The 22,451-nt window shown below is 44.6% G+C and overlaps 4 protein-coding genes across 4 annotated transcripts; 1 reads left to right on the forward strand and 3 right to left on the reverse strand.

Annotated features, from left to right (window-relative positions):
• Positions 1–741: 741 nt before the first annotated feature.
• LOC120697678 lies at positions 742–1,420 on the reverse strand. Its single transcript, XM_039980968.1, has one exon. It carries the CDS (start codon positions 1,339–1,341, stop codon positions 922–924), a length of 420 nt encoding a protein of 139 aa, XP_039836902.1. The 5' UTR covers positions 1,342–1,420; the 3' UTR covers positions 742–921.
• Positions 1,421–8,128: 6,708 nt separating this feature from the next.
• LOC120697679 (photosynthetic NDH subunit of lumenal location 5, chloroplastic-like) lies at positions 8,129–11,013 on the reverse strand. The gene is made up of 7 exons (XM_039980969.1): positions 10,892–11,013; positions 10,612–10,809; positions 9,969–10,119; positions 9,780–9,868; positions 8,867–8,921; positions 8,694–8,779; positions 8,129–8,573 (listed from the first exon to the last, which is right to left on the reverse strand). Exons 1-7 carry the CDS (start codon positions 10,922–10,924, stop codon positions 8,421–8,423), a joined length of 765 nt encoding a protein of 254 aa, XP_039836903.1. The 5' UTR covers positions 10,925–11,013; the 3' UTR covers positions 8,129–8,420.
• Positions 11,014–12,779: 1,766 nt separating this feature from the next.
• LOC120697681 (translocon-associated protein subunit beta-like) lies at positions 12,780–15,358 on the forward strand. Its single transcript, XM_039980972.1, has 6 exons — positions 12,780–13,004; positions 13,972–14,070; positions 14,177–14,285; positions 14,678–14,749; positions 14,883–14,888; positions 14,954–15,358. Exons 1-6 carry the CDS (start codon positions 12,826–12,828, stop codon positions 15,071–15,073), a joined length of 585 nt encoding a protein of 194 aa, XP_039836906.1. The 5' UTR covers positions 12,780–12,825; the 3' UTR covers positions 15,074–15,358.
• A 408-nt stretch (positions 15,359–15,766) lies between these two features.
• LOC120697680 (vacuolar protein sorting-associated protein 60.1-like) lies at positions 15,767–18,339 on the reverse strand. The gene is made up of 7 exons (XM_039980970.1): positions 18,132–18,339; positions 17,884–18,035; positions 17,249–17,342; positions 17,088–17,159; positions 16,846–16,957; positions 16,566–16,702; positions 15,767–16,043 (listed from the first exon to the last, which is right to left on the reverse strand). Exons 1-7 carry the CDS (start codon positions 18,198–18,200, stop codon positions 15,993–15,995), a joined length of 687 nt encoding a protein of 228 aa, XP_039836904.1. The 5' UTR covers positions 18,201–18,339; the 3' UTR covers positions 15,767–15,992.
• Between the last annotated feature and the right edge of the window lie 4,112 nt (positions 18,340–22,451).

A 22,451-nucleotide genomic window follows, 5' to 3' on the forward strand; every position in this document is an offset into this window, starting at 1 on the left:
AGGATTCGTCATCGGAGAAAAGTAGTGGACGACCGTCTTCGTCTCTGCCACGTGCGCAAGTCTCACAGCATTATGTGCCGATTATTTAAAAAAACAAATATAAGGGAGGCTTTTAAAATATTTATTAGTCCACTAAAACAGTATAAAAGTGTTAATAAATAATTTGCAACCAAAACCACTTTATTTGCAAGGGGCTCAAGACTCCAAGGTTGGATCACATGTACACAATGTGTTGTTCATTACATACAGTTAACATATGCTCCTATAAATCTTATTCCCTCTATTTTTATTTACAAATCATATTAGGTTTATTCTATGTTAAACATAGCCAACCTTAATCAAATTTATAGAAAAAATAAAAATATTTACAATACCAAATTTGTTTTATCGGATCCAGCATGAAATATATTTTGATAGTGCATATGTCAGGCAGTATAGTTATTGCTATAGTTTTCTATAGACTTAATCAAAATTAGTTAAGCTTGACATAGGACAAATCTAATACGATATATAAATAAAAATGGAGGGAATCTTGGACAAGGCAAGTAGTAAGTACCTGAAGAAGGAAAGAGTTGTCCCTTTGATTTGTAAGGGGGCAAAAAAAACAAGAAAAAGGAATGAAAAAACAAGGGTGCACCTTACACACTTATTTGGGGCTGGCACAAGTTTCGTGGAGCATACATGACATTCTTGTATTTTCCATGTACTCATGCATGTAAATCAATCAACATATAGACCAGCTTGTGGCAAATAAGAAAAGAAGCAGTTTATTATGTATATTTCTGAAGGACAGAGAGCGCCATGGATGCAAAGAAAGAAAGGAGGAACAATTGAGAAACAGAAGCAGAATCGTAAGACTGCGTGGCTACATTGGAGGACCAGGAAAGGATCGGAGGAGCCATTGGATCAGCATGCCAGTAGCTAGTAGGCAGACTGGTCGCCTGTGGTGATGTGCACCCCGACGACGATGACGAAGATGGTGATGAGCGCGAAGAAGATGATGGAGTGGACGACGATGGAGGCGGCGCTGGTGTGCAGGTTGCCGAAGTCGACGAAGCTGCAGCGGCCGGGGAGCTGGAAGAGCAGCCCCGGCGAGAGGAGCACGAACAGCACCACCGCGATCACCACGGGGCCCCAGTCCGACATCCTGCTGCCTTTGCCTCTAGCAGGCCAGGTGATGGTCGTTGAGGGCTCCTCCCCTTTTGCTGTTCGATCACCTGCAGGCAGCTGGCTGGCTGTCAGAGTAGTTAGAGCTATATGCTTCTTGTTCTCGACTTGTGGGGTGGAGGCCTGGAGGGGAAGAAAGGCCACCAGGTGAGAGAGAGGTGAGCTGATGATCATGTGGGGCGTGGCTTATCTTTGCTTTCGTCTGGTGCTCGCTCTCTCGACAACGCTAGCTCTGGCTTGTTCTTTGGTTGGCATCGATATCACCCGATCCGCCTTGCTGCGGCCGGTGGTGCTTCGCTTTCCATGGCCCCTCGGCCGGTCCTCGCGCCTCCTCTCGATCAATACCGTACCGGCCTGTTGTTTCTCTTCATTATAATTTTACAACACCCATATATATATACTACACTGCTCTGTATATCTTCAGAAGGCATGCACATGTATACATGAAGCCTTTTGGCAATTGCAGTTATATTACAATATCCCCACTTGCATTGGAGATCTCCATTGGTAGTCAACAAGCTGGCCGTGATTTTGCGGGTTCCCCCACCGTGCGTGCGTCTGATGTCATTTCGCTTTCCATCAAGTCAAAATAGTTTAGTAAAGCTACTGCAGATTGTAGACAAAACGCGGGCGATCGTATGATTGCAGGAAAGGAATATGTGGGTGCGTCTTGTTTAAATTTCTACTCAGATAGAAAGTCAGAACACTATAGTAAAAAAAAGCGCTAAAAAAACATTACAGTAAACAGCAGCAAGCTAAGGGTACCAGTTGCTAACCGGAGAAGCGGGCAATTGACTGTTCTAAACTGGTGCGCTGTGCTTCCTCGCGCGCTCCAGGACCGATCATTGCTAGCTAATAACTCAGTCAGGAACACATTGCTGTGTGTTTACATGCAGTGCTACAGAGCGCAAATTCAGAAGTGCATTGCAGCCAGCTAGCTGCTGCTGCCAGTATTTCAGAATTGGCAGGTGTTAAGAAATGCAGCTTTGTGCTAATCAGGCCATGTTTAGTTCTCAAAAAAAAATTCTACAGTACCCGTCATATCGAATCATTAGACACATACATGAAGTATTAAATATAGCTGAAAAAAAACTAATTACACAATCTAACTAATTAGCACGAGATGAATCTTTTAAGCCTAACTAATCCATAATTGAACATTGTTTGTCAAGTAACAACGAAATGTGCTATAATACAAAAATCCAAATATTTTCGCAAACTAAACACGGCCTGACACTGGGGCCCGATTTTCAGGTCCAAGGCAAGGAACAGCCAACCTGATCTCCCAGGGCCATTCAGCATTGTGCGCCTGCAGAAGAAGATCACAGACCATCAATGAATCGCAGCTCTGACCCGGGCTGTTACAGTTCAGTTCCTAGTTTCCTACCTGCCGTTTGTCAGTTCTTCGGTTCTTCCTTACGACTGACGACTGTTTTCTCTGCGTGCAAGACGACAGGTCCAACCAAACAGACCACCAAACAAATCAAATCGTCAGAGTGAAGCAAGGAATCTCTAGCTCTCGATCACAACCTTTAACCCTGTCGATCGCCTCCCTTCCTGATGAGTCGGCTCATCTTCGACGACCAGCTCCACCTCGCTCTTCCAAGAGACGCAGCAGGTTGCACGTGCATGTCCTTGTCATGCTTGGAAAGCCTTAGACGCACTTGCGCCGTAATACAATCGATCAGCGCGACGCTGTGACTGTGAGCTCACATAGATGTCGCGTCTGTCGCTATACCGATACAGGGATGCTGCTAATAATGCAACCTTTCCCGAGTGTTCTTGGGCCGTTGTCGAATGCTCTGCACCCTGCGTCACGATGTACAGTGTTGAGAGAGCGATCGTTTCTCAAACCGATCTCAAGGGTGTTCTTGGGCCGTTGTCGCGACGCTGTGACTGTGAGCTCACACAGATGTCGCGTCTGTCGCTATACCGATACAGGGATGCTGCTAATAATGCAACCTTTCCTGAGTGTTCTTGGGCCGTTGTCGAATGCTCTGCACCCTGCGTCACGATGTACAGTGTTGAGAGAGCGATCGTTTCTCAAATCGATCTCAAGGGTCAACAAGAGCTAGCGCGCGTCAACTAGCTAATTAATGATGCGCTGCATAGATTGATCGCATCATGGAGTTTTCACTGATCATCACATCATCACTGGGCATGTAATTCAGTTAAGAACAGATCAGATAATAAAGCTGAGACGGAGAGGGGGGCTGCTGATCGTCCTGTCAGCGTCGATCGATACAGCTGCTGCTCCGAGCGATCCATCTATCTTCGGTATTTTTCTCAAGGCTGGAAATGCAATAGGCCGGAATCGGAATTGGGTGGATAATACATGGCCGCACGCTTATTGTACTGTGGTGTTCATGACGTTCTCTTGGCGGCGACGTGCCTTCCGTAGATAGCCACAAAGAAATAAGCACAGGTTGGTTTTCTTCAGATGCATGATCAGGAACAAATTAAACTCGATCGGTTGGACAGAAAAAACTAACTGAAACAAACATTCGCGTCCATTGTACATAACTACTCCACATAGCTAGCTAGTAGTAACTAAAGCTAAGAAATCTCCAAGAACGACTAGATTAATTAAAGAACATCAGTTGCCATTACCAAAAGAAAGAAAAATCCATACTGCACGCACACGTACGTACACAAATAAGACCTTGAAATTAAAGCAGCAAATTGAGTTGATCCAAAGGCAGCATAAATCTATGCACGCTCCATATTTACACGTACTACACCGAACCGGTAATCAGAGGAACGACGCTAGAGGCGAAGCCATGCGTGCACCTCGAACGATCGACCGATATGATCATCTGGTTGTTGGTCGACCATGGATCATCAGAGGTAGCTTTGCCCCTGCCTAGTTGCCGAGCTGGATCTGGACGCCGATGGCGACGAGGAAGATGGCGTCCAGGGCGAAGAAGAGGATGGTGTGGACGATGATGGAGGCGACGCTGGTCTGGAAGTTGCCCAGGGCGATGAGGCGCGACTTGGCGGGCATCTGGAAGATCAGCCCCGGCGAGAGCAGGATGAAGAGCACTAACGAGACGAACACGGGCGCCCAGTCCTGCATCTTATTCTCCTTCTTCGATCCCCAACCTCTGCTTCTGTGGCTCAAGATTGGCGACGACAGGCGTCTAACTATGGCTTCCTCGGTCGCTCGCTTTAGAGACTAATTGTGTGATCATTCGCGAAGAGGTACCTATAGCTAGATAGCTAGTTTTTTCTCTCGCTGACTGTGACGTTGTAGATGCATAGCCCGACTGGAATGGAGATGAACCTTCTTGTTGGTGTGTAGTCCGTCAGATGAACAACATAGTCACAGGATTCGGGGTCGATGCCTCGTTCCTCGACCCGGGAACGTCGTTCCGATTCGAGAGTCGGAGTCGAAGAGGGTCAATGTCCCATTCAAGGTTGGATCGTGTCCCGGTTTGAAAGGGGTCGCAGCCCCATTGCTAGTAGATTTAATTTGGATAAGGAGATTAATGACAGTGGATTGGTGTGGTTTTTGTTAGATAATGAGCTGAGTACATGTAGCATAGTCTAAATGTACTCTTTTATATGTTTCTTATATGCTTGTGCAGATTAGTTTCTTCATTAGTAGCATATATATAGTTTTTGTCTTTATCGACCCGAAGATATCGACCCCAATGAATCAGGGTCGCGTCCCACATAATAATTTATTGTTCCATAGATGTATACCCCTTCGTACCATAATTTTATAAAGTGACGACCCTCGACTCCGTTCCTCGACTCGGTCGACCCAGGAACTTTGTGACTATGGAACAGACATGGTGGACATCCACCGTGGGCCATTGCAGGCTAAGTGTGGTTGTTGTAAAGCAGCAGATGCAATGCCATTTTGATTTTTTTTAATACAAAAAGGAGAAGAAGACACTGCTCCCAATCCCACTCCAAATCGACAACGAAATCAAACCCAAATTGGTCTTGCTTTAATTTAATACCCCCACAAACTTTCAGCACTAATTAGTTTACTCATACATTATTGGTCACATACATGATGAATTGATGATGTGCAACGTACATAAATATAAATGGAGAGATTTCGATTTCCAAATCAATAATAATAGGGAGGAACGGCGACCGGTACTGGGGCAACCACCTCATGGCCCGCCGCTTCCGCTGCGGCCGGTGCATCAGATCCCGGCGGACGAGTTATCCTTCGCTGACTTTTTTGGCATCTAGATCGCGCTGCATTTCGGCCGCGGACGACTTATCCATATCGTATTTCATTGCGGGTGCGGCCGCGGACGACTTATCCTCCGCCGCCTTCTTAGCATCCAGATCACGCTGCATTTCGGCCGCGGACAACTTATCCAGATCGTATTTCATTGCGGGTGCGGCTGCGGACGACTTATCCTCCGCCGCCTTCTTGGCATCCAGATCGCGCTGCATTTCGGCCGCGAACGACTTATCCAGATCGTACTTCATTGCGGGTGCGGCCACGGACGACTTATCCTCCGCCGCCTTCTTGACATCCAGATCGTGTTGCATTTCGGCCGCGGACAACTTAGCCAGATCGTACTTAATTGCGGATGCGGCCGCGGACGACTTATCCTCCGCCGCCTTCTTGGCATCCAGATCGCGCTGCATTTCGGCCGCGGACGACTTATCCAGATCGTACTTCATTGCGGGTGCGGCCGCGGACAACTTATCCTCCGCCGCTTTCTTGGCATCCAGACACGTTGCATTTCGGCCGCGGACGACTTAGCCAGATCGTACTTCATTGCGGGTGCGGCCGCGGACGACTTATCCTCCGCCGTCTTTTTGGCATCCAGATCGCACTGCATTTCAGCCACGGACGACTTATCCAGATCGTACTTCATTGCGGGTGCGGCCGCGGACGACTTATCCTCCGCCACCTTCTTAGCATCCAGATCGCGCTGCATTTTGGCTGCGGACGACTTAGGCAGATCGTACTCCGCGGCAGCCAGCGAGTGCTCCATTGCGGCCGCGAGGAGCGCCAGCAGCAGGGCCAACGCGAGCCCGGACTGCGACACCCTCCATGCCTGCTGCTGTGCCATCGCCGATCTCTCTGACTGTCTGCTGCCTCTTGTTCGATATCACGGCAAGAAGTAGCTTGGTTCCGATGGTTATATATACACGTATGTATTCATATATACAGCAATGCTGGCTACGTTTTATTATAGATATTATTATATATAGAAAGGTGAACGATCAGCACCTAAAAAACAGATGGCGCAGAGCTGCTGTGCTATCTTTAGTAGGAACAGCTGCCCCCTTCTCTCAATGGTTGTTTGCTTGCTGATGGCAATAGCATTTTTTTCCAAAATCTTTAAAATTCTAAAAAAAATTCGATTTCCAAAATCTCTAGCTGGGCAGCGGGTAGAGGCCGCACATGGCGAGCAGGTCCTGCGCGGCCTGCGCCACCGCCATGGGGGCCTCGGGCGGCGGCAGGAGCTGCCGCCACTGCTGCATCGTCAGCGCCGCCGCCGGCGGCTCATACAAGCCGCTGGCGGCGCCCTGCAGCTGCAGCTGCGGCACGACGGACTGCGCCACGCCGCACATGGCCTGGCACCGGGACATGGCGTCCATCAGCCCCAGCTGCAGGCAGCACTGGTGCCGCAGCGGCTGGCAGACGGCGCTCGGCTGCCACATCGTCTGCCCACGACGGGCGTAGTAGGGCGCCGCCACCGGGCTGCACTGCGGCTGCAGGAGGAACTCGGCGCAGGGGTACACCGCGGCGGCGGCGCCGTACGTGCCCTGCTGCGGCCACTCCCAGAGTCCCAGTCGATCTGCTGCGCGGAGGAGGACGGGGCGGCGGCGAGAGCAAGGACGGCGAGCACCATGAACATCTTCATGCCGCTTGCCCTGCTACCCTTGTTGAACCAGGCAGGATATGATGCTTGTTTTGCTGTAGCTTGGTGTCTGTATACTAATGGAGTATATGGATTATGGATGAAACAGGGTCGATGGATCTTATGAAGATAAGATCATGAGTGCTTTGCAAATGTGGGGGCAACTTATAGCCTCCATCCATGGTTTCCATTCTCCAGCATTTTGGAACGTTGCATTATCGCATTACGTGGAGATGCAAACGTCTTCTTACATGGGGATTTGGATATCCACATCATCCAGGTTCCTTTACAACACACGCACTGCAATCACTTTACATGTCAAGGTTTGTTCAGGGTTTCATACGCTTGTGAAGCTGATTTTGTATTGTTATGGATGTTGTTGAGATAAACCCATAGCTTTTTATGGCTTCAGACAAGCTAGCTACTCCCTCCGTCCCAAAAAAAAATATAAATCTCGTTTTTCGAGGAGTCAAACAATTTCAAGTTTGATCAAATTTATACAAAATAATATTAATATTTGTGTTACAACATAAGTATCTTTAGATTTATCATATAATATATTTATATACTACATCTATTCGGAGACACAAATGTTAGTAATTTTTTGAATAAATTTGGTCAAAATTAAAATAATTTAACTCCTCGAAAAATGAGATTTACATTTTTTTTTTGGACGGAGGGAGTATAACAGATCGGCATGACTCACCGATTCATGCTAGCGTCCTAGAGTGCTTATTGCCTCGGTGAAAGTGAAACTACAAGTTTGTAATGTCGTGCGAGTTGATTAGATAACTCCAATAGCGCAGGCTTTACATGACTTCATCACTCTGCATGCATCATGTAAAGTAGTCCATGAATCAGTAATAGCAGATTGTCTACAGTCTTCAAATATGGCAAGTACCACTACCAATACACATAGCTTTGGCGGCAGTCTTCCAAGCTCTCGGCTTCCACAGCACCAGAAATGACTTCCTCAAAATCTAACACTATGTTGAAAGAACGGCGTCAGAGATTAACCTATATTGAAATTACTAACTTTACAACGACCTAACAATATAGTCAGGGTAGAAATTGGAACATATTGCTCTGGACGATCAAGAACCCTTGGGCGCACCATGTGCAACAACAGAACATTGGCGTACCGTGAACCTTCAATTGAAAGTGTGAAACGTACAAGGCGACAAGGTAACAATCCTGAACAAAAGCCTTCCCCACAACAGGGCAAGGAAAACTAGCACATTTATTCCAGCCGAGAAGCAACAGTATGCCTCAGATTTGTGACCTTGGCTTTAACTCAAAATAATCTCTATAACTAGTGGGAGATAGCACGATAAGTAAAGTATCATGATATTTCATGTCAACTCAAGTGGGGGAATATCAACTTCTCGTCCGAGGTAAGACATGTAAAACTTAGACCACCGGAAGCTCCCCACAATCGCTGATGACTACTTTCTTCTTCGGACGGTCACCTCTGTCAGTCTCCTGCGACTCGATCAGCTTCACGACATCCATGCCTTCCAGAACCTGGCCAAACACGACGTGCCTCCCGTCCAACCAAGGTGTCTGCATCCAAGGCACCAGTCATACCGGTTCTGGGTTAGCTTTGGCACTGGTACATGAGCAAATCGACAACGTAGCAGAAGCTGCAAAAAAAGTCATGTCTCTGGTATGCAGGAGATTTACCTTGACAGTGCAGATGAAAAACTGGCTGCCATTGGTGTTTGGTCCAGCGTTAGCCATACTGACCGCTCCAGGTCCAGTGTGAACCACTAAAAAAGAAAACCGCATGCCATAAGTTTTAGCAGGCGGCTATAAACCACATACCATATCAAGACTATTTCAGATGAAGGGCATACATTTGAAGTTCTCATCTTTGAAGGTTCGTCCATATATGCTTTTCCCGCCAGTACCCTGCAAATGTAGCTTATATTCAATCGCATGCAATAGCTGAAAGCTTTATCTTCCAATCTAGTTTATCTCTAGGTTCAACCGTTCAAACATAAAATTGTAGTTCTTATACAATGTCTAAAACGAATCTGCGACGCTATACACAAGAAATTGGGTGGCCCAACCTTATACTGTGTAACTGCCAATTCCCACATAAAGTTCCACTTGGAAACTGTGTCCATCAGCAATGTTCTTATGGCGTCGCCTAAGCGACAAGGCGCTCCCCTGTTTTGGCCCGCCTGCCTAGGCGTTTTAGCCCGCCTAGGCGTCGCCTTAGCCCGCCTAGGCGGCTAGGCGGTGGTGACTCGCCACAACTCGCCTTAACGCCGTAAGAACATTGTCCATCAGTATGGAAAACAAGAACTTTATGACAATCACTTATAATTTCATGAATTACAACGCTAATCGTAAAAAAGTCAGTATTAATGCATATATGATCATGGACATAACGCATTACGTAATACGTATTATGACAAAATTTTAGCAGGACTACAGAGGTCGCTGTACAATATGAAGCTAAGACCTAAGAGATTATCCAGAAACTAGTGTATGAAAACTCCTATTCACGACTAAATGTCTGGCATGAAGTACTCTGAACGATAACCCCAAAATGAGAAAATAATTAGCAGTAACAACCAACAAGATTAAATAAGTACATTTGTACAATTAAAAAAAAAGGTAAAATGAACCATTCAATCTTTTGATAGAGCATATAAGCACAGCAGTCCGAAAATATTCTTTAATTTCTCTGAACTGAATGTGCACAATGGTATAAATATCCAAGTGCACGCCAGAGTTTAGTGGTAGTAGGTAAAAACATACATTGCCCTTGTCAAAATCTCCCCCCTGAATCATGAAATCCCTGATGACACGGTGGAAACTGGATCCCTTGTATCCGAACCCTTTCTCTCCTGCAAAAAGAAAACCTTGTTATGTTTCTCTTCTGGGCAAAGCAATACTCAAAATGGAGAAGATTGAACGACAAGAAGGTCGTCCAGTAATCCCTCATACCAGTGCAAAGAGCACGGAAGTTCTCTGCTGTTTGGGGAACATCATCCCCATACAAGCCGATGACAATCCTCCCAACATTCTTCCCCACAGGGTTCCCGATGCTTATGTCAAAGTACACCTTGTTTGTGATTTTGGACTGGATTTCTGCTTCCTGGAGAGGGTGGAAGAACCAAATCAAAACCATGAAATATCTCCAATCCATCCTATTGCGCCTTACAAACTGAGATGGCATAGGTATACATGAACTGGATGGAACCAAAAAACTGCCTACCCCACAGTTCCAGTCAAATACAGTACCACATCTGCTTCTCTACACTAGTAATGGCTAGAGTGGTAATCATGCATACAACTATAAGATTCAATCAATTTATCAGAGAGAATGAGAAACATAAATCATCAATGTTGAACCTAAATTTGCACCTGTGTCCCCAGAAATTCAAGTCGGTGGATTCAATTTCACATGACTATTAAATTAAAGACTAATCGAATTTAATAAAATGGATACCAGGAAATTTGACATCTCAGGCAGAAATATGTTCAAAACTGCCCAAATGGCCAGGATAGCTTCCTTAAACGATAATCTCCCACTCCAGGGATAGATTAAAACAAAGGGGACGGTAATCAGCAGCGGTAAAGATGGCACCTTGGGTTCGGCGCTGGCGGATGTGACGAAGCGCGCGCGGCTGTGGGAGGGCGAAGGCGCCAGGCCCCCGGAGAAGGAAACGGCCTGTGAGTGGAGGCGGGCACCGCGGGAGGATAGGAGCGGCGAGGAGGCCTTGGAGGCGTGGAGGGCCCGCTGCCCGGATGCCGCCGCCGCTGCCGTCGCCGGCCGCGCGATGGCCTGCAGCAACACGAGATGATCCAGGGATTGAAGAGCTCTGGAAGAGGTGGCGCGCAGATAAAGAGGAGTCGGGGGAGCTTACGAGGGTAGCGAAGGAGGTAGCAGCCGCCGCCATTGAGATGGTCGCTGGAGAATGGAGGACTCCCGACTCTGCCGGGGGTACTAGATAACAAAGAGATAAGGCAAAATTCTCTTACACACAAGCCCTCAGATATTATGGTAACAATTACGAACAGGTCCTTAGATTATACCTGAATGCGCACACCACTTCACGGAGAGATTTTTTTTTCCTTTCTTTCTGGTAACGGCAAAATCATACCATTTCTTTTGCAGTCACGCGAGTCTTTGTGTCATATGCGACATTAAAGGGTCTAAAAGTATCCTTTCAACATTTTTTTTTGTTTTTTTCATGGTTCAAGTTTTTTCTTTGAACTTGATCGAAAGATCGTACATGTGGGGTTTTTTTTTCATTTGAAGTTTTTGGTGGCTTATGCCCGCCACTTTTATCAAATTTTACCACTACAGTGTTCTAAGAAGTTTAGAGTTAGACACTCGCTCTTTTCTACTCGTGATTCCGAGGATGATTGGTGAGATTGGTTAAGGTTTATTAGGTATGGATGGAACTAAATCTTCATTTGTCCCCATCGTACTCGAAAGTGAGGTCCAAAAATGAAACAAAGAGACGGGGTAATATGTCAGATGATACCACTAGTCAAAGCGTAGGAAGGGCAAGGAGATGACAACAGCGGCAGATTCGAATGAGGTAGGTAGGGAATGAGCCAACAAACAGATGCGTGAGTTTGCCCAAATGCCCCGTTCACTTCCCAAAAAATAGTAACCGTCACATCGAATTTTTAGACACGTGCATGAAATATTAAATGAAATTAAAAAAATTATTAATTACACAGTCTAATTAATTAGCACGAGATGAATCTTTTAAGTTTAATTAGTCCATGATTAGACATGATTTCTTAAGTAACAACAAAACATGCTACGGTAACTTTTCACCTACTTTTCGCGAGCTAAACGGGGCCTCACAACATTCGCAATGGACCAATGGTTGGTGTCAGTGTGTGTATATGGGCCAATATGGTATATTTTAGTACAGCTAACATGAGACTCATAATCCAAATAATCTTTGGTTATTAAGAACTAGAGACCAAATATACTCCGGCCCTCCATCCCAAAAATAAATCATTCTATAATTCAAAATTTATCTCAGAAAATAAACTATTTTATCTTATTTAGAAAGTACATATACATATAAAAATTAATTACTGCCAAATATAGTTAATAAATAGTGGTAAATATGGTCGTTTTATACTCTTATTAATTTATTCTAGAATTTCTAAATTAATTTGTATTTTGGGATGGACGGAGTAGGACTAACTTAATTGTGGTCATTACAAATTTGATCGGATCATTTCACGTTCTTAAAATCTCATACAATTAAACTCACTCCTATCAACCAGCAAACTCATAAGGCAAACTCGGATCCTTCTTAGTTCTTACATGCAATTAAAAATCAATAAAAGCAAACACTTTTAACTCAAAATAAATGTCGTTACACAATTCTTCAAAACATAGAATTGTATAGAGAAGGTCACGTGTTCCATTATTTCAAATACAGGTCTGACATAATTCAGATTCTAATTTCTAATCAAAGAATTAAAGTTCATGCCCTTTTTAGGCTTATGCAATCATAATTCATCTAAATTTGTTTTATGCCAAAGTTTTTAAGCTTTCTTCATAATATCTAAATTTTGTATAAATTGACAATAGAAGATAGCCTTTACTAAATTCATTTAAAAAATATTTTCAGAAATTATAAAAACTTTTTATTAAGCATCACATATTCTCTAATTATTATATTTAATGTTAAGAAGATTGATTTTTTACGATAAACTTGGGAGAAAGCAGCTAACACCGAGTCAGCATGCATGCCAAGGTTGTGCAGCCGTTTGCACAGGTCCTACCAGTCACTCAGTCAGAGACCCCGAACCTCCACCCCATCCCATGGCGCTGTCGCGGCGATCTCTCCTCGTCGTCGTCCTTGGCGCGCTCGCCGCCACTGCCACCGCCGCCGTAGGGGATGCGCCGTTCGTGGTGGCGCACAAGAAGGTCGCCCTCTCCCGCCCCGTACCCGGCGTCGAGCGCCTCGCCGTCACCATCAACCTCTACAACCAGGGTGCCGCGTGAGTCGTCCTCGTCTCCCATTCCCTCTCCTCCGATCCGCGCCTTTCCTCGCCAGATCTCCTCACAGTCACAGGTTCCACGTAGGAGCATGCAAGGACTGGAATTAGGCCAATAGGAACGGCTCGGTTTCTTATCTGACGATTAGCATTAGCTAGCCTTACAGTGTCAGCAACTAATCAACTATCTCCGTTTCAAAAAAAAAAAAGTGTCAGCAACTATCACTTCACTAAACCGCCTCTTTCATTCTCAATTATTCTGGTTCTCTTCCTTAAAAGAACGCTCATTTTAGACGGCTTCTCCAATAGTATCGGGATTCTAACACCTGTATTCTATCACATCGTATGGAGTTTGCAGATTGTACTTTACTGGCTAGGGGGGCCTTGTTTAGTTGGTGAAAAATTGTAGGTTTTTGGTACTGTAGCATATTTCGTTGTTACTTGACAAATAATGTCCAATTATAAAATAATTATGTTTAAAAGATTCATCTCGTGCTAATCAGTTAGACTGTGTAATTAATTATTTTTTTCAACTGCATTTAATGCTCCATGCATGTGTCCCAACATTCGATGCGACGGGTACTGTAGAATTTTTTTTGAGAACTAAACAGGGAGAATCCACCGATACTGATGCCTGTAGCTTAAAGAGTTAAATGTGTCTGAGTGAAAATGCAACTGAATTCTCATTCAAATAAATTAACTCCAATTTATTTGTGGTATGGAGGCTATGTTACTGTCCTAGATCTAGCATACACTGTCCAAACACGTACTTTGGTCTACTGTTTTTCTTACCGTGCTGGAATCTGGAGCCAACTTGCACCCAAACATTCACATGGGTATTAATCCTCAATCGCAAATTGACTTTTGTATCTTTCTCTCTCTTTTGTTGTTTCAGCAGGAAAACTAAACAACTAATCATAATATTCTGCACCGGTGTCACCAATGATTTGTTACAATTCTAATTTTGCAGGACTGCATATGATGTTAGCCTGAATGATGACTCTTGGCCACAAGAAGCATTTGAGATCGTCTCTGGAAGCACGTCGAAGATAGTCGAAAAGCTTGATCCGTGAGGAATCAATTCATAATGCATTTTAGGAATCAATTCATAATGCATTTTACTTCCATTGACACGCCTAGATTTTTTTCCTAACCCTTTGACTTCATTTTTCCAGTGGTGCTACTGCTTCTCACAACTTTGTTTTGGAGACGAAAGTACAGGGCAGATTTCAGGGTTCCCATGCGGTTATTAAGTACCGTGTTTTCACAAACGCTGCACTTCAGGTGTGCTTCCTCTTACATAATTATTTTTTATGCATAGTATATCTGTGATTGATAGTTGTTTTGTGTTTAACTATAGCACTTAGCTAGATGAATACTGAGAGAATTGGTTAAAGTAAACCAGCTATTACTTTGAATTTGGTTACAACTTTAAGAAGACTTGCCATTGCAAACAATTAATATATGAGTGACAAGTGGTAATAAGCATACAAAGAGTAAAATGGAGCTTTTGCTAGTGTTATCCTGTCATTTCATAGATCGATGATGAGGGGCTTATCTGGTGGGCCAAAATAGCTAACTGCTTCATAATATGCCTAAAGATACTGTGAACTGTGTTGTTGTGGCTATTTTCTGTTCCTTGAGTTAACTTAACTAGCTAATTTTCTATTCTGAAGGAGGCCTATTCAACCCCTACCCTCGCACTTGACATCCTTGCTGAGAGACCCCCACAGCAGAAGTTTGAATGGGTTAGTAATGCATAATATTGTACTCAGTTTACTTGTATACAGAATACTTTCTGATTCAGATGTTTAATTGACATACCTTTGGTGCTGGCAATCAACTTTCTGGACTTGTGCCATTTGCATCTGGACCTTTCAGGCCAAGGTAATCTGATTATCCTCTATTTTCAGAATTTCAGTCACCTTAATATTAAAATTGTTGGCTTGCAGAGACTTGTCGGAGAATACGGCCCGCTGGTGTCAGCCCTTTCCTCTGTTGGTATGTTTATGTACCTTGTCACCAGCCCTTCAAAATCAAGTGTTGTAAAAGGAAGCAAGAAGAAGCGCTGAACAGATATGTTTGTCAATCACCCCATTTTACAGTAGTTGGTTTGGGTCCAAGAAACTCTACAAATTTTGAGTTTTCTCCATGTGCTAGTGTGATGAAGCGAGGAATAAAATGTCATCGATTTTGGCCCTTTGTAGTTGAGCGTCTAAGGTGAAATCTGAGCTGGCTGACTCTGACAAGAGTAGATGTCGTAATACTCTGAACCAATCGAATTCCTGAGCACTAGCTTTAGTTTACCTTTTCCTCCTTTATGGGATGACAAATTCCTGATATGTTTCAATCTATCACCGACATTGGACGCGAGATGTTGATGATAATGTTAACTGGACTTGAACTGAGCGAAACAGGGGGCTTGCAGAGAACATAGAGGGTCAGTCAGTTGCCGGTGCCTGCTGCTTTGGCCGTTGCCTCTCTTGCTGTCTGTCACAGAGAGCTCAGCGCCGCAGTTCAATTCTGCTAGGCAAGCAAGCTGCAAAAATCATCTACGTCCACCATAAACCACATGGATCAATATGAAGGGCAGGTCCAACAGACGAGTAACTTCAAAATACCACCTCTCTTCTCACGTTACAACATCAAGTGTCCCACGACCATCGAACCTTTACAAAACTCTTCTCTGAAAGGTGCCCAGCGAACCTTTCCAAAACTCGGCCCAACATATAAAAAAAATGAAGAACAAAATGTATGCATACACATACATGCAGGGCAGAGCACGGCCTTCCGTATCGTTCATTATCCTTTCCACAATCAAATCATCAACATCAGGACCATCACCGAGTACACGAGGATGCTATTGCTTATTATGTCCCGACGAATCCAATTCAATCAAATTTACACCATCCACAAATCATAGCGGTACATAACAAAAAAAAAGTTACATTCAACTGTGGATATTCATTCAATCCTGATCAAGATCCGTGCCTATGTACGAATGGATGCTTGGGGAACTGTAGGCAATCCCAGTTCATCCTCCTGCACAAAACCAAAAAAAGAAAAACAAACAAACCGTTAAGTGCTGGTCACCATGGAGCCACAACCGGCTCCAGCTGAATGCTGCACCATCCAGATGCCAGTTCAGCATTTATGTCTATCGGTAGTTATTTTCCCCATGTTCACTTCCTAGGTAACTCGGTAAGCGTCAAATGCAATTCAGGTGCATATTTTCTCCTTGCCGACAATATGACCTAGGCTAGCTACCCCCTAGATTGTCCCAATTTCTTTTTATCTTTTATATGCTTGTCATGTTTTTGTTCTCTATAAAATTGGATAAAGTTTGATGTGATCAATTTTCTGGCCCGGTGATTGCATTAGGCTTCAATAATGTCCAACAGGCTCCAAGTGTGTGCCAACTAAATATACAGTTTCTAGCTACTTTTGTGGCTAGCGCACATGACAAGCTAAAGAAAACTAAATAATTACTATGATGAGCATGGAAAAGCAACACCAAAATCCAAGTATGCAAATATCTAAGATCAATCTCACAGTTTTCACTACCTGCTGCTGGTGTGGTGGGGCTGCTGCATGGCCAGTTGGTGCAGCAGGTAAGTTGAGTTCAGATTCTTGATCCGGTTGAAGGTAAGATGGGACTGACTCTGATTCAAAGTCCATATCAGCTTCCAGAGCATCAAGTTCTGCATTTTTCGAGAAACAAAATATGAGAATGGCAGGCACAGAATTAACTTATTCTTCCACTTTTCCGGCAAGGCATGCAGTTTGTAAATATGCATAGCCATGCAAATTATGAAAAAAATCAAACTGCCAATATGAGCCTTACCACCCATAAGTTCTTCCTCGTCAATATCATCAGGGACGTTGTAGCTTCTACCAAGAGTTTCTTGTATCTCATTGCTCACGTCCATAAGATCCATCATCTCATCTTGCATGCTCTACAGATTACAGGAGGTATATATTCAGATGCAAAAGCAAACTGGGAGTATAAGCAACAAAGTGAGCATGCAGTAAGGTGTGAATATTGGAAGCATGAGGAATCTGGTAAGACGGAAGAATGCTGCTTACATCTATATCTTCGAGCTTGACAGTTTTCATCATTCCTTTCAGCTCTTTGTTGGCAGCCTTCATTGCAGTCATCTGCACAGTGAAAAAGACTTGGATTAGTAATCTAGATGGAAGCTAGCAACAAAAATAAAGGTTTTTCTTAGATAGCGCCAGAGCTATACAGTTTGTTGAGCATCTTTAAGTCCCTCCGCTGCAAAAGCAACTTGGTCAAGATTATATGTTTGGTTGTACAGCATGTCACGCTGTCCTTCATACCTGTAAAAATAGCAGCACACAGAGGGTGTGAAGGTTAGGAATAATGAGATAATTGGCAAATGGCACGACAGAGAGTCTCTAAAATTTGTGGAGACAAAATGTCATTTTTGTCAATGGAAGACTAAGCGACTTAGCATATTGTCAGGTGGTAGAATAGTGTTTCCAATTTCACAAGAATCTCACCCTGCCTACAAGAAATTCTTGCTGCTCAATTTGGATGACCAACCACATCCTAAAGCACAATTTAGATGGTTGCTCTGTACGATGGTATATTTGTAAATAGGACCCCAATGTATGTATGCATCTAGTAAGATATTGCAGGTATGTTTATTGAATGCGATGGAGCAGTTACCATATGGTGGAAACTGGAAAGTCATAACTCATATGTTGATTCAGCATAATTGCAAGCAGTTCAACTGGAGATTACACGCAAACAGCATTTTAGGTAGGCTCACATGAGGCTAGGTCAGGGTATAAAACTGGCATGAGTAAAGGAATTGGCGTGGGCAAGAGAAAGATGGGCAGAGATTTGATTTCTCACATCCTCCGCTGCTTGAGGACCCTCATGGCCCGTGCCTTGACGGCCTCCTGCGCGGGGCCCGGGCGCGTCTTCTTGATCTGCTCCTTGTAGCGCGCGAGCTCGGCATCGAGCTTCTTGATCTTCTCATCGACGGTGTCGCCGCGCTTGGTGATCTGGTTGGGGCGGAGCAAGATCAGAGAGGGTCGCCCTGCCTAAGGAAGGAGAAAGACAGCACGCAATCAAGCAAGGGATTTCCTTCTGGCACATACTCGTTCGGTTGCGTCCTCGATGGTGGGCGGCGGGTCCTTGTTCTTCTTGGCGCCGAAGATCTTCTTCATCGAATCCGGCGAAATCCAAAGGGCGCGGGGCGAGTCGGGGGGGGGGGGGGGGGGGGGGGGGATTGCGATTGATTGCTTGGCGACGCGGAATTGGGGCCGATCCTAGGAAGGGGACGCTGGAGTCGATCGAGGGAGGGGAAACTTCCGCCTTCCTCTGAAGCGGCTATCTTGTTAGTTGTGTGGAAGCTTCCGCTCGCGACTTGGTCCGCCGTCTCCTCGTCGACCTCGGCCACAACATCAAAACACCACACCACACGGTTTCCTCGGCCAGGAAAACACAAGGAGACAACTAGACAAGGACGGGTGCACTATTTTTTCTATAATTTTCTTGTTACATTATAAATTCCTTTAAAGATATTCTCTATGCAAAGATACATACAAATGTGACATACCCGGGCTGACGCATTGGTTTCTTTCCCGCTGAACCAGAGTTCTTTCCTTTATTTTCCTTTCAATTTCTTTGTGTTTATTTCTAGAATCAGATTCCTTAGTGCGGTATATACTCGAATCGCCTCACCTGCTGCTGCAAGAATGTATAACCCAGCAGGATCAGAATGCTCTGCCGCTACCAACACGGATAGGTAGATCTGCGAGCATGTGATTAAATCGAACAACTGTCTTTTCAATCTTTTGTTTCCTCATCAAATTATATAATCTAGCTTATGATTAAAGACAATGTAGTAAAAGACCATCCTGAATAACTACTCACGCGCGGCTTATTTCAGATTATTTTAGTGATCCGAGTTGCCTTTTATCTTCTTTTTTTTCTTGAACCAAACAAGCACCCTCTTAAGAAGCCGAGTAGAGTAATTAATCAATCATGGCGCCTCTAATCATGCCTCATGCATGTGCTTCTTCCTTCAACCTTATCCATCATCCATGGCAGGAGCCAAACCGAGCGGAGAAAGGCAGAAACAAAATCAACATTAACCAAAACGGAAAAGCACGCACATGACGGATGGTCAGATAGTGTGATTGCTACCTGTACTGCACCGCCCAAAAACAGTTAATGTTTTGTATATTATATAACATAATAATATATGTAGCTTGAGGTCTTGAGTGGATAGCTTGATTTGGTTACTTTCGAGTTCCTGAAATGTGTTTAGATAAACTAAATAACCTGAAATCCTCTCTCTCTCTCTCTCTCTCTCAATGTTCACTGCTGAAAGTGTTTACCATGCTTTTTACCAGGTGTCATCCACGGCTTAGAGCATATGTGACGCGTGGCATCTCAGAACAAAATAAAATGGGCAATTAGTAATGCTCCAGACAAGATGACCTAGCTAGCCTGGTACTCATAATGCAATCATGCAAGTGAAAAACCACCGGCATGGTTTAGTTATTTTTTAAACTAAAACTGATACGAATAAACAGGTACACTCATGACACATGTATCGCATCACGAGCAGATAACACCATGTGTAGAATACGTTTTCAGTCACGTTATTTCCTACAACTCTCTTTTCCCTCACTCCTGGGGCACAGTAGCTGGGTGGTGTTTTCCGGGAGCGGAGCAGTGGGTGCCAATGCCCCTGCAGACTGCAGTTGCCTTTGCAGTCGTTTCCTTGCTCTCGGAAGTCTTCGCATTCGCAGACATTGGGCTGCTCGCGGCTGCTGCTGGCTGCTCCTGCCGTTCGGCAGCTGGGCTTGCTGCTGGCTGCCTCGCTGCTGGCTTGCAGCAGCCGCGAGCAGCCCAGTAGCCAGCTGCCGAACACGAGTATTGTGTTCGGCTGCCTGCTGCGGGTGGTGGTTGTCGAATTTTTTGAGAGAAAAATATTGTTGGTTGGTTGGTGTTGGTGGTTAATTTTGTGTGAAAAAAAAACACTGTTGACTGGATGCAACCAAAATGCAACGGCAGAGGTGATGGCGTGCCGCTGCCAGAGACAATAATGGAGTACTGTAGACTATAGTCCTTGATTTTTTTAAAAAAATCTATAGGCTTTAGTCCTAGACTCCTAGTATACCCAGCAGTGAACTTTCAAAAAAAGTATACCCAGCAGTGCAAGTATGGGGTCGTTTAGTTACCAAAAATTTTCACCCAAAAATTTTCACCTCCCCTTTAAACATATGTATGAAGCACTAAATGTAATTAAATAACAAAACTAATTACACAGTTTGGATGTACACGACGAGACAAATCTTTTAAGCCTAATTAGTGCATGATTAGCCATAAGTGCTATATTAACCCGCATGTGCTAATGATGCGGTCAAAGGCCTCAAAAAATTCGTCTCGTGGTTTCCAAATGAGTTCTGAAATTAGTGTCCGAAAAGTCCTCCCGACATCTGGTCAAACTATCGACGTGACATCCAAAATTTTTTGATTTTGGAACTAAACGGGCTCTATGATTACGAAACTATGAATATCCCTCTCCCCATACTCCATTTGATTAATCACAGCACACTCCTACAGTGCTACTGCTAATTACTATGGATTATATATAGCTATCAAGTTGAAGTAATCAGTACTAATCAGAGGACTGACACGAGAAAAAAAAAGAATGATGCATAGACGAGAGGGGCTGGTGCCATGGTCAAACTAAAACAGAGGGCGTGAGGATCGGAAATTCACGAGCGGTATGTGCCTGTCCACTGTCCTCGCGTACTTGTGCCCCCCTCATCTTTCCACGGGACGTCGTCGAGACCGGACCAAGACCAAGACGACGACCAAGGGGGGCGGAGCTGCCTTATGCCGTTGGGTTGCGACCCCGACCAATTGTGCAGATTCGCTGTAAAATACTGTTTATCTCATTAGTCGACACCGTCGTCCAAAAAAGCCGACCCCGATGGCCAGAACTTCTAGCTTTGCCCTTCGAGCAAGAAAACCAACTCGCCAAGCCGCCACTACTTCACCTTCGCTTCGCCGCCGAATCAGAGGCTTCGCGTTAGGTCGTGTTTGATCCAAGTGCTGGTGCATCGGCCTATTCAAACTTGTGGGTTAAACTTTAGTCAAAATTTTAAAAACTTTAGCATGTGTACAAGTGTTAATATTTGCTAAAATTTAGTACTCAATTTTAGCTCATACAACCATACTCTTTTGGCGCTTTGTTAAATTGTATTGTCATATATACTTGCTTATATATATGATTATTATGGTTGGAATTGAATCTTTCCTTACACTCAAATTTGCAAATGCCCTACATATATATAACATTACAATCACTTCCAATCTGTTCGGCTGGCTGTGGCTGGTGTTGATTTGTTGTGAGAGAAAAGCACTGCTGACTTGTTGAAGTTTGAAATACTAGTATTTCTCTCTCTTTGATAAACTACTAGTACTAGTATTTTCGGCTTATTCGGTGGGTATGTGGTGTGGACACGAAGAAAAAAGAAACCGGTTCGTGTAAAGTGTAATGCCGGCGGTTGCTTGTTTCCGCAAGTCTACTAGTATGTGAATGTGATGTGGCGAAGCGGGATGGCTTTGCTGGCCTTGCTCCCGTCGTCGCTTGCTTTTTACTTGTGGAGAGAGAGACATGGAGTAATCAACTACTCCAGCCTAATAAATAATTAAAAAAGCGGATTAGAAGAGGAAGGATATGCCTGCGGGCTTTGCTGGCCTTGCTCCCGTCGTCGCTTGCTTTTTACTTGGGGAGTGAGAGACATGGAGTAATCAACTACTCCAGCCTAATAAACAATTAAAAAAAGCGGATTAGAAGAGGAAGGATATGCCTGCGGGCCCACGCAGGTATGTTTGCTTGTTTGTTTAATTTATATACTTATTATATGTGTGTATATCTGCTACCTTGTTGAATCGTATGGTTGATTATTATAATAATATTTCTGTTCCAACCGTGGGACAGCGACAGGGAACGGTTGCTTGCTCGCGCAAGATAACAAGACACGGATCGGATGCATGTCAGCGCAGAGAGTTCCCAGGATTTGCATTTGATCCACGAGTTGGGTGTTCTTGTCCCCTCCGATCTGGATGATCCAAAGTGACTTCTCCATGTAGGAACGATGATGTCCAACAGTCCAAGGGTTTGCGCTTGTGCCCGTGGCTTGCCATGACGGTCCGTCTCGATGGCAAGGGCGTGCAGGTGCAGCGCAGGCACGAGTAATGGCCGCCGTGGCTCGGAGAGGAGCTCGGGAGCAGGAGCCGTCTCCTCCCATCGCGGCGCTCATCTCAGCTCCCGCCTCGTGTTCCTCGCGCGAGCGCGACCAGCCACAGAGAGGGAGAGGGAGAGGGAGAGCCGGAGAGGGACAAGTCGCTCCTCTCTTCCCTGCTTGCTTGTTCTCCTCTTCCTTCCTCGCAGC

This window comes from Panicum virgatum, chromosome 3K (assembly GCF_016808335.1).
Source record: "Panicum virgatum strain AP13 chromosome 3K, P.virgatum_v5, whole genome shotgun sequence".
Lineage (NCBI taxonomy): Eukaryota > Viridiplantae > Streptophyta > Magnoliopsida > Poales > Poaceae > Panicum > Panicum virgatum.

Excerpts from the sequence above, each read along its gene's own strand:
- LOC120697681 (XM_039980972.1), top strand. The coding sequence starts at position 12,826 with ATGGCGCTGTCGCGGCGATCTCTCCTCGTCGTCGTCCTTGGCGCGCTC. Across the intron at positions 14,071-14,176 it reads ATAGTCGAAAAGCTTGATCC|TGGTGCTACTGCTTCTCACA; the intron begins GTGAGGAATCAA and ends TCATTTTTCCAG. Across the intron at positions 14,286-14,677 it reads TCACAAACGCTGCACTTCAG|GAGGCCTATTCAACCCCTAC; the intron begins GTGTGCTTCCTC and ends TCTATTCTGAAG.
- LOC120697678 (XM_039980968.1), bottom strand. The coding sequence starts at position 1,341 with ATGATCATCAGCTCACCTCTCTCTCACCTGGTGGCCTTTCTTCCCCTC.
- LOC120697680 (XM_039980970.1), bottom strand. The coding sequence starts at position 18,200 with ATGAAGAAGATCTTCGGCGCCAAGAAGAACAAGGACCCGCCGCCCACC. Across the intron at positions 17,343-17,883 it reads GTCCTCAAGCAGCGGAGGAT|GTATGAAGGACAGCGTGACA; the intron begins GTGAGAAATCAA and ends CTATTTTTACAG. Across the intron at positions 16,044-16,565 it reads CCCCACCACACCAGCAGCAG|GAGGATGAACTGGGATTGCC; the intron begins GTAGTGAAAACT and ends GGTTTTGTGCAG.
- LOC120697679 (XM_039980969.1), bottom strand. The coding sequence starts at position 10,924 with ATGGCGGCGGCTGCTACCTCCTTCGCTACCCTC. Across the intron at positions 10,810-10,891 it reads CTACCTCCTTCGCTACCCTC|GCCATCGCGCGGCCGGCGAC; the intron begins GTAAGCTCCCCC and ends GTGTTGCTGCAG. Across the intron at positions 8,780-8,866 it reads CAAAGATGAGAACTTCAAAT|TGGTTCACACTGGACCTGGA; the intron begins GTATGCCCTTCA and ends TTTCTTTTTTAG.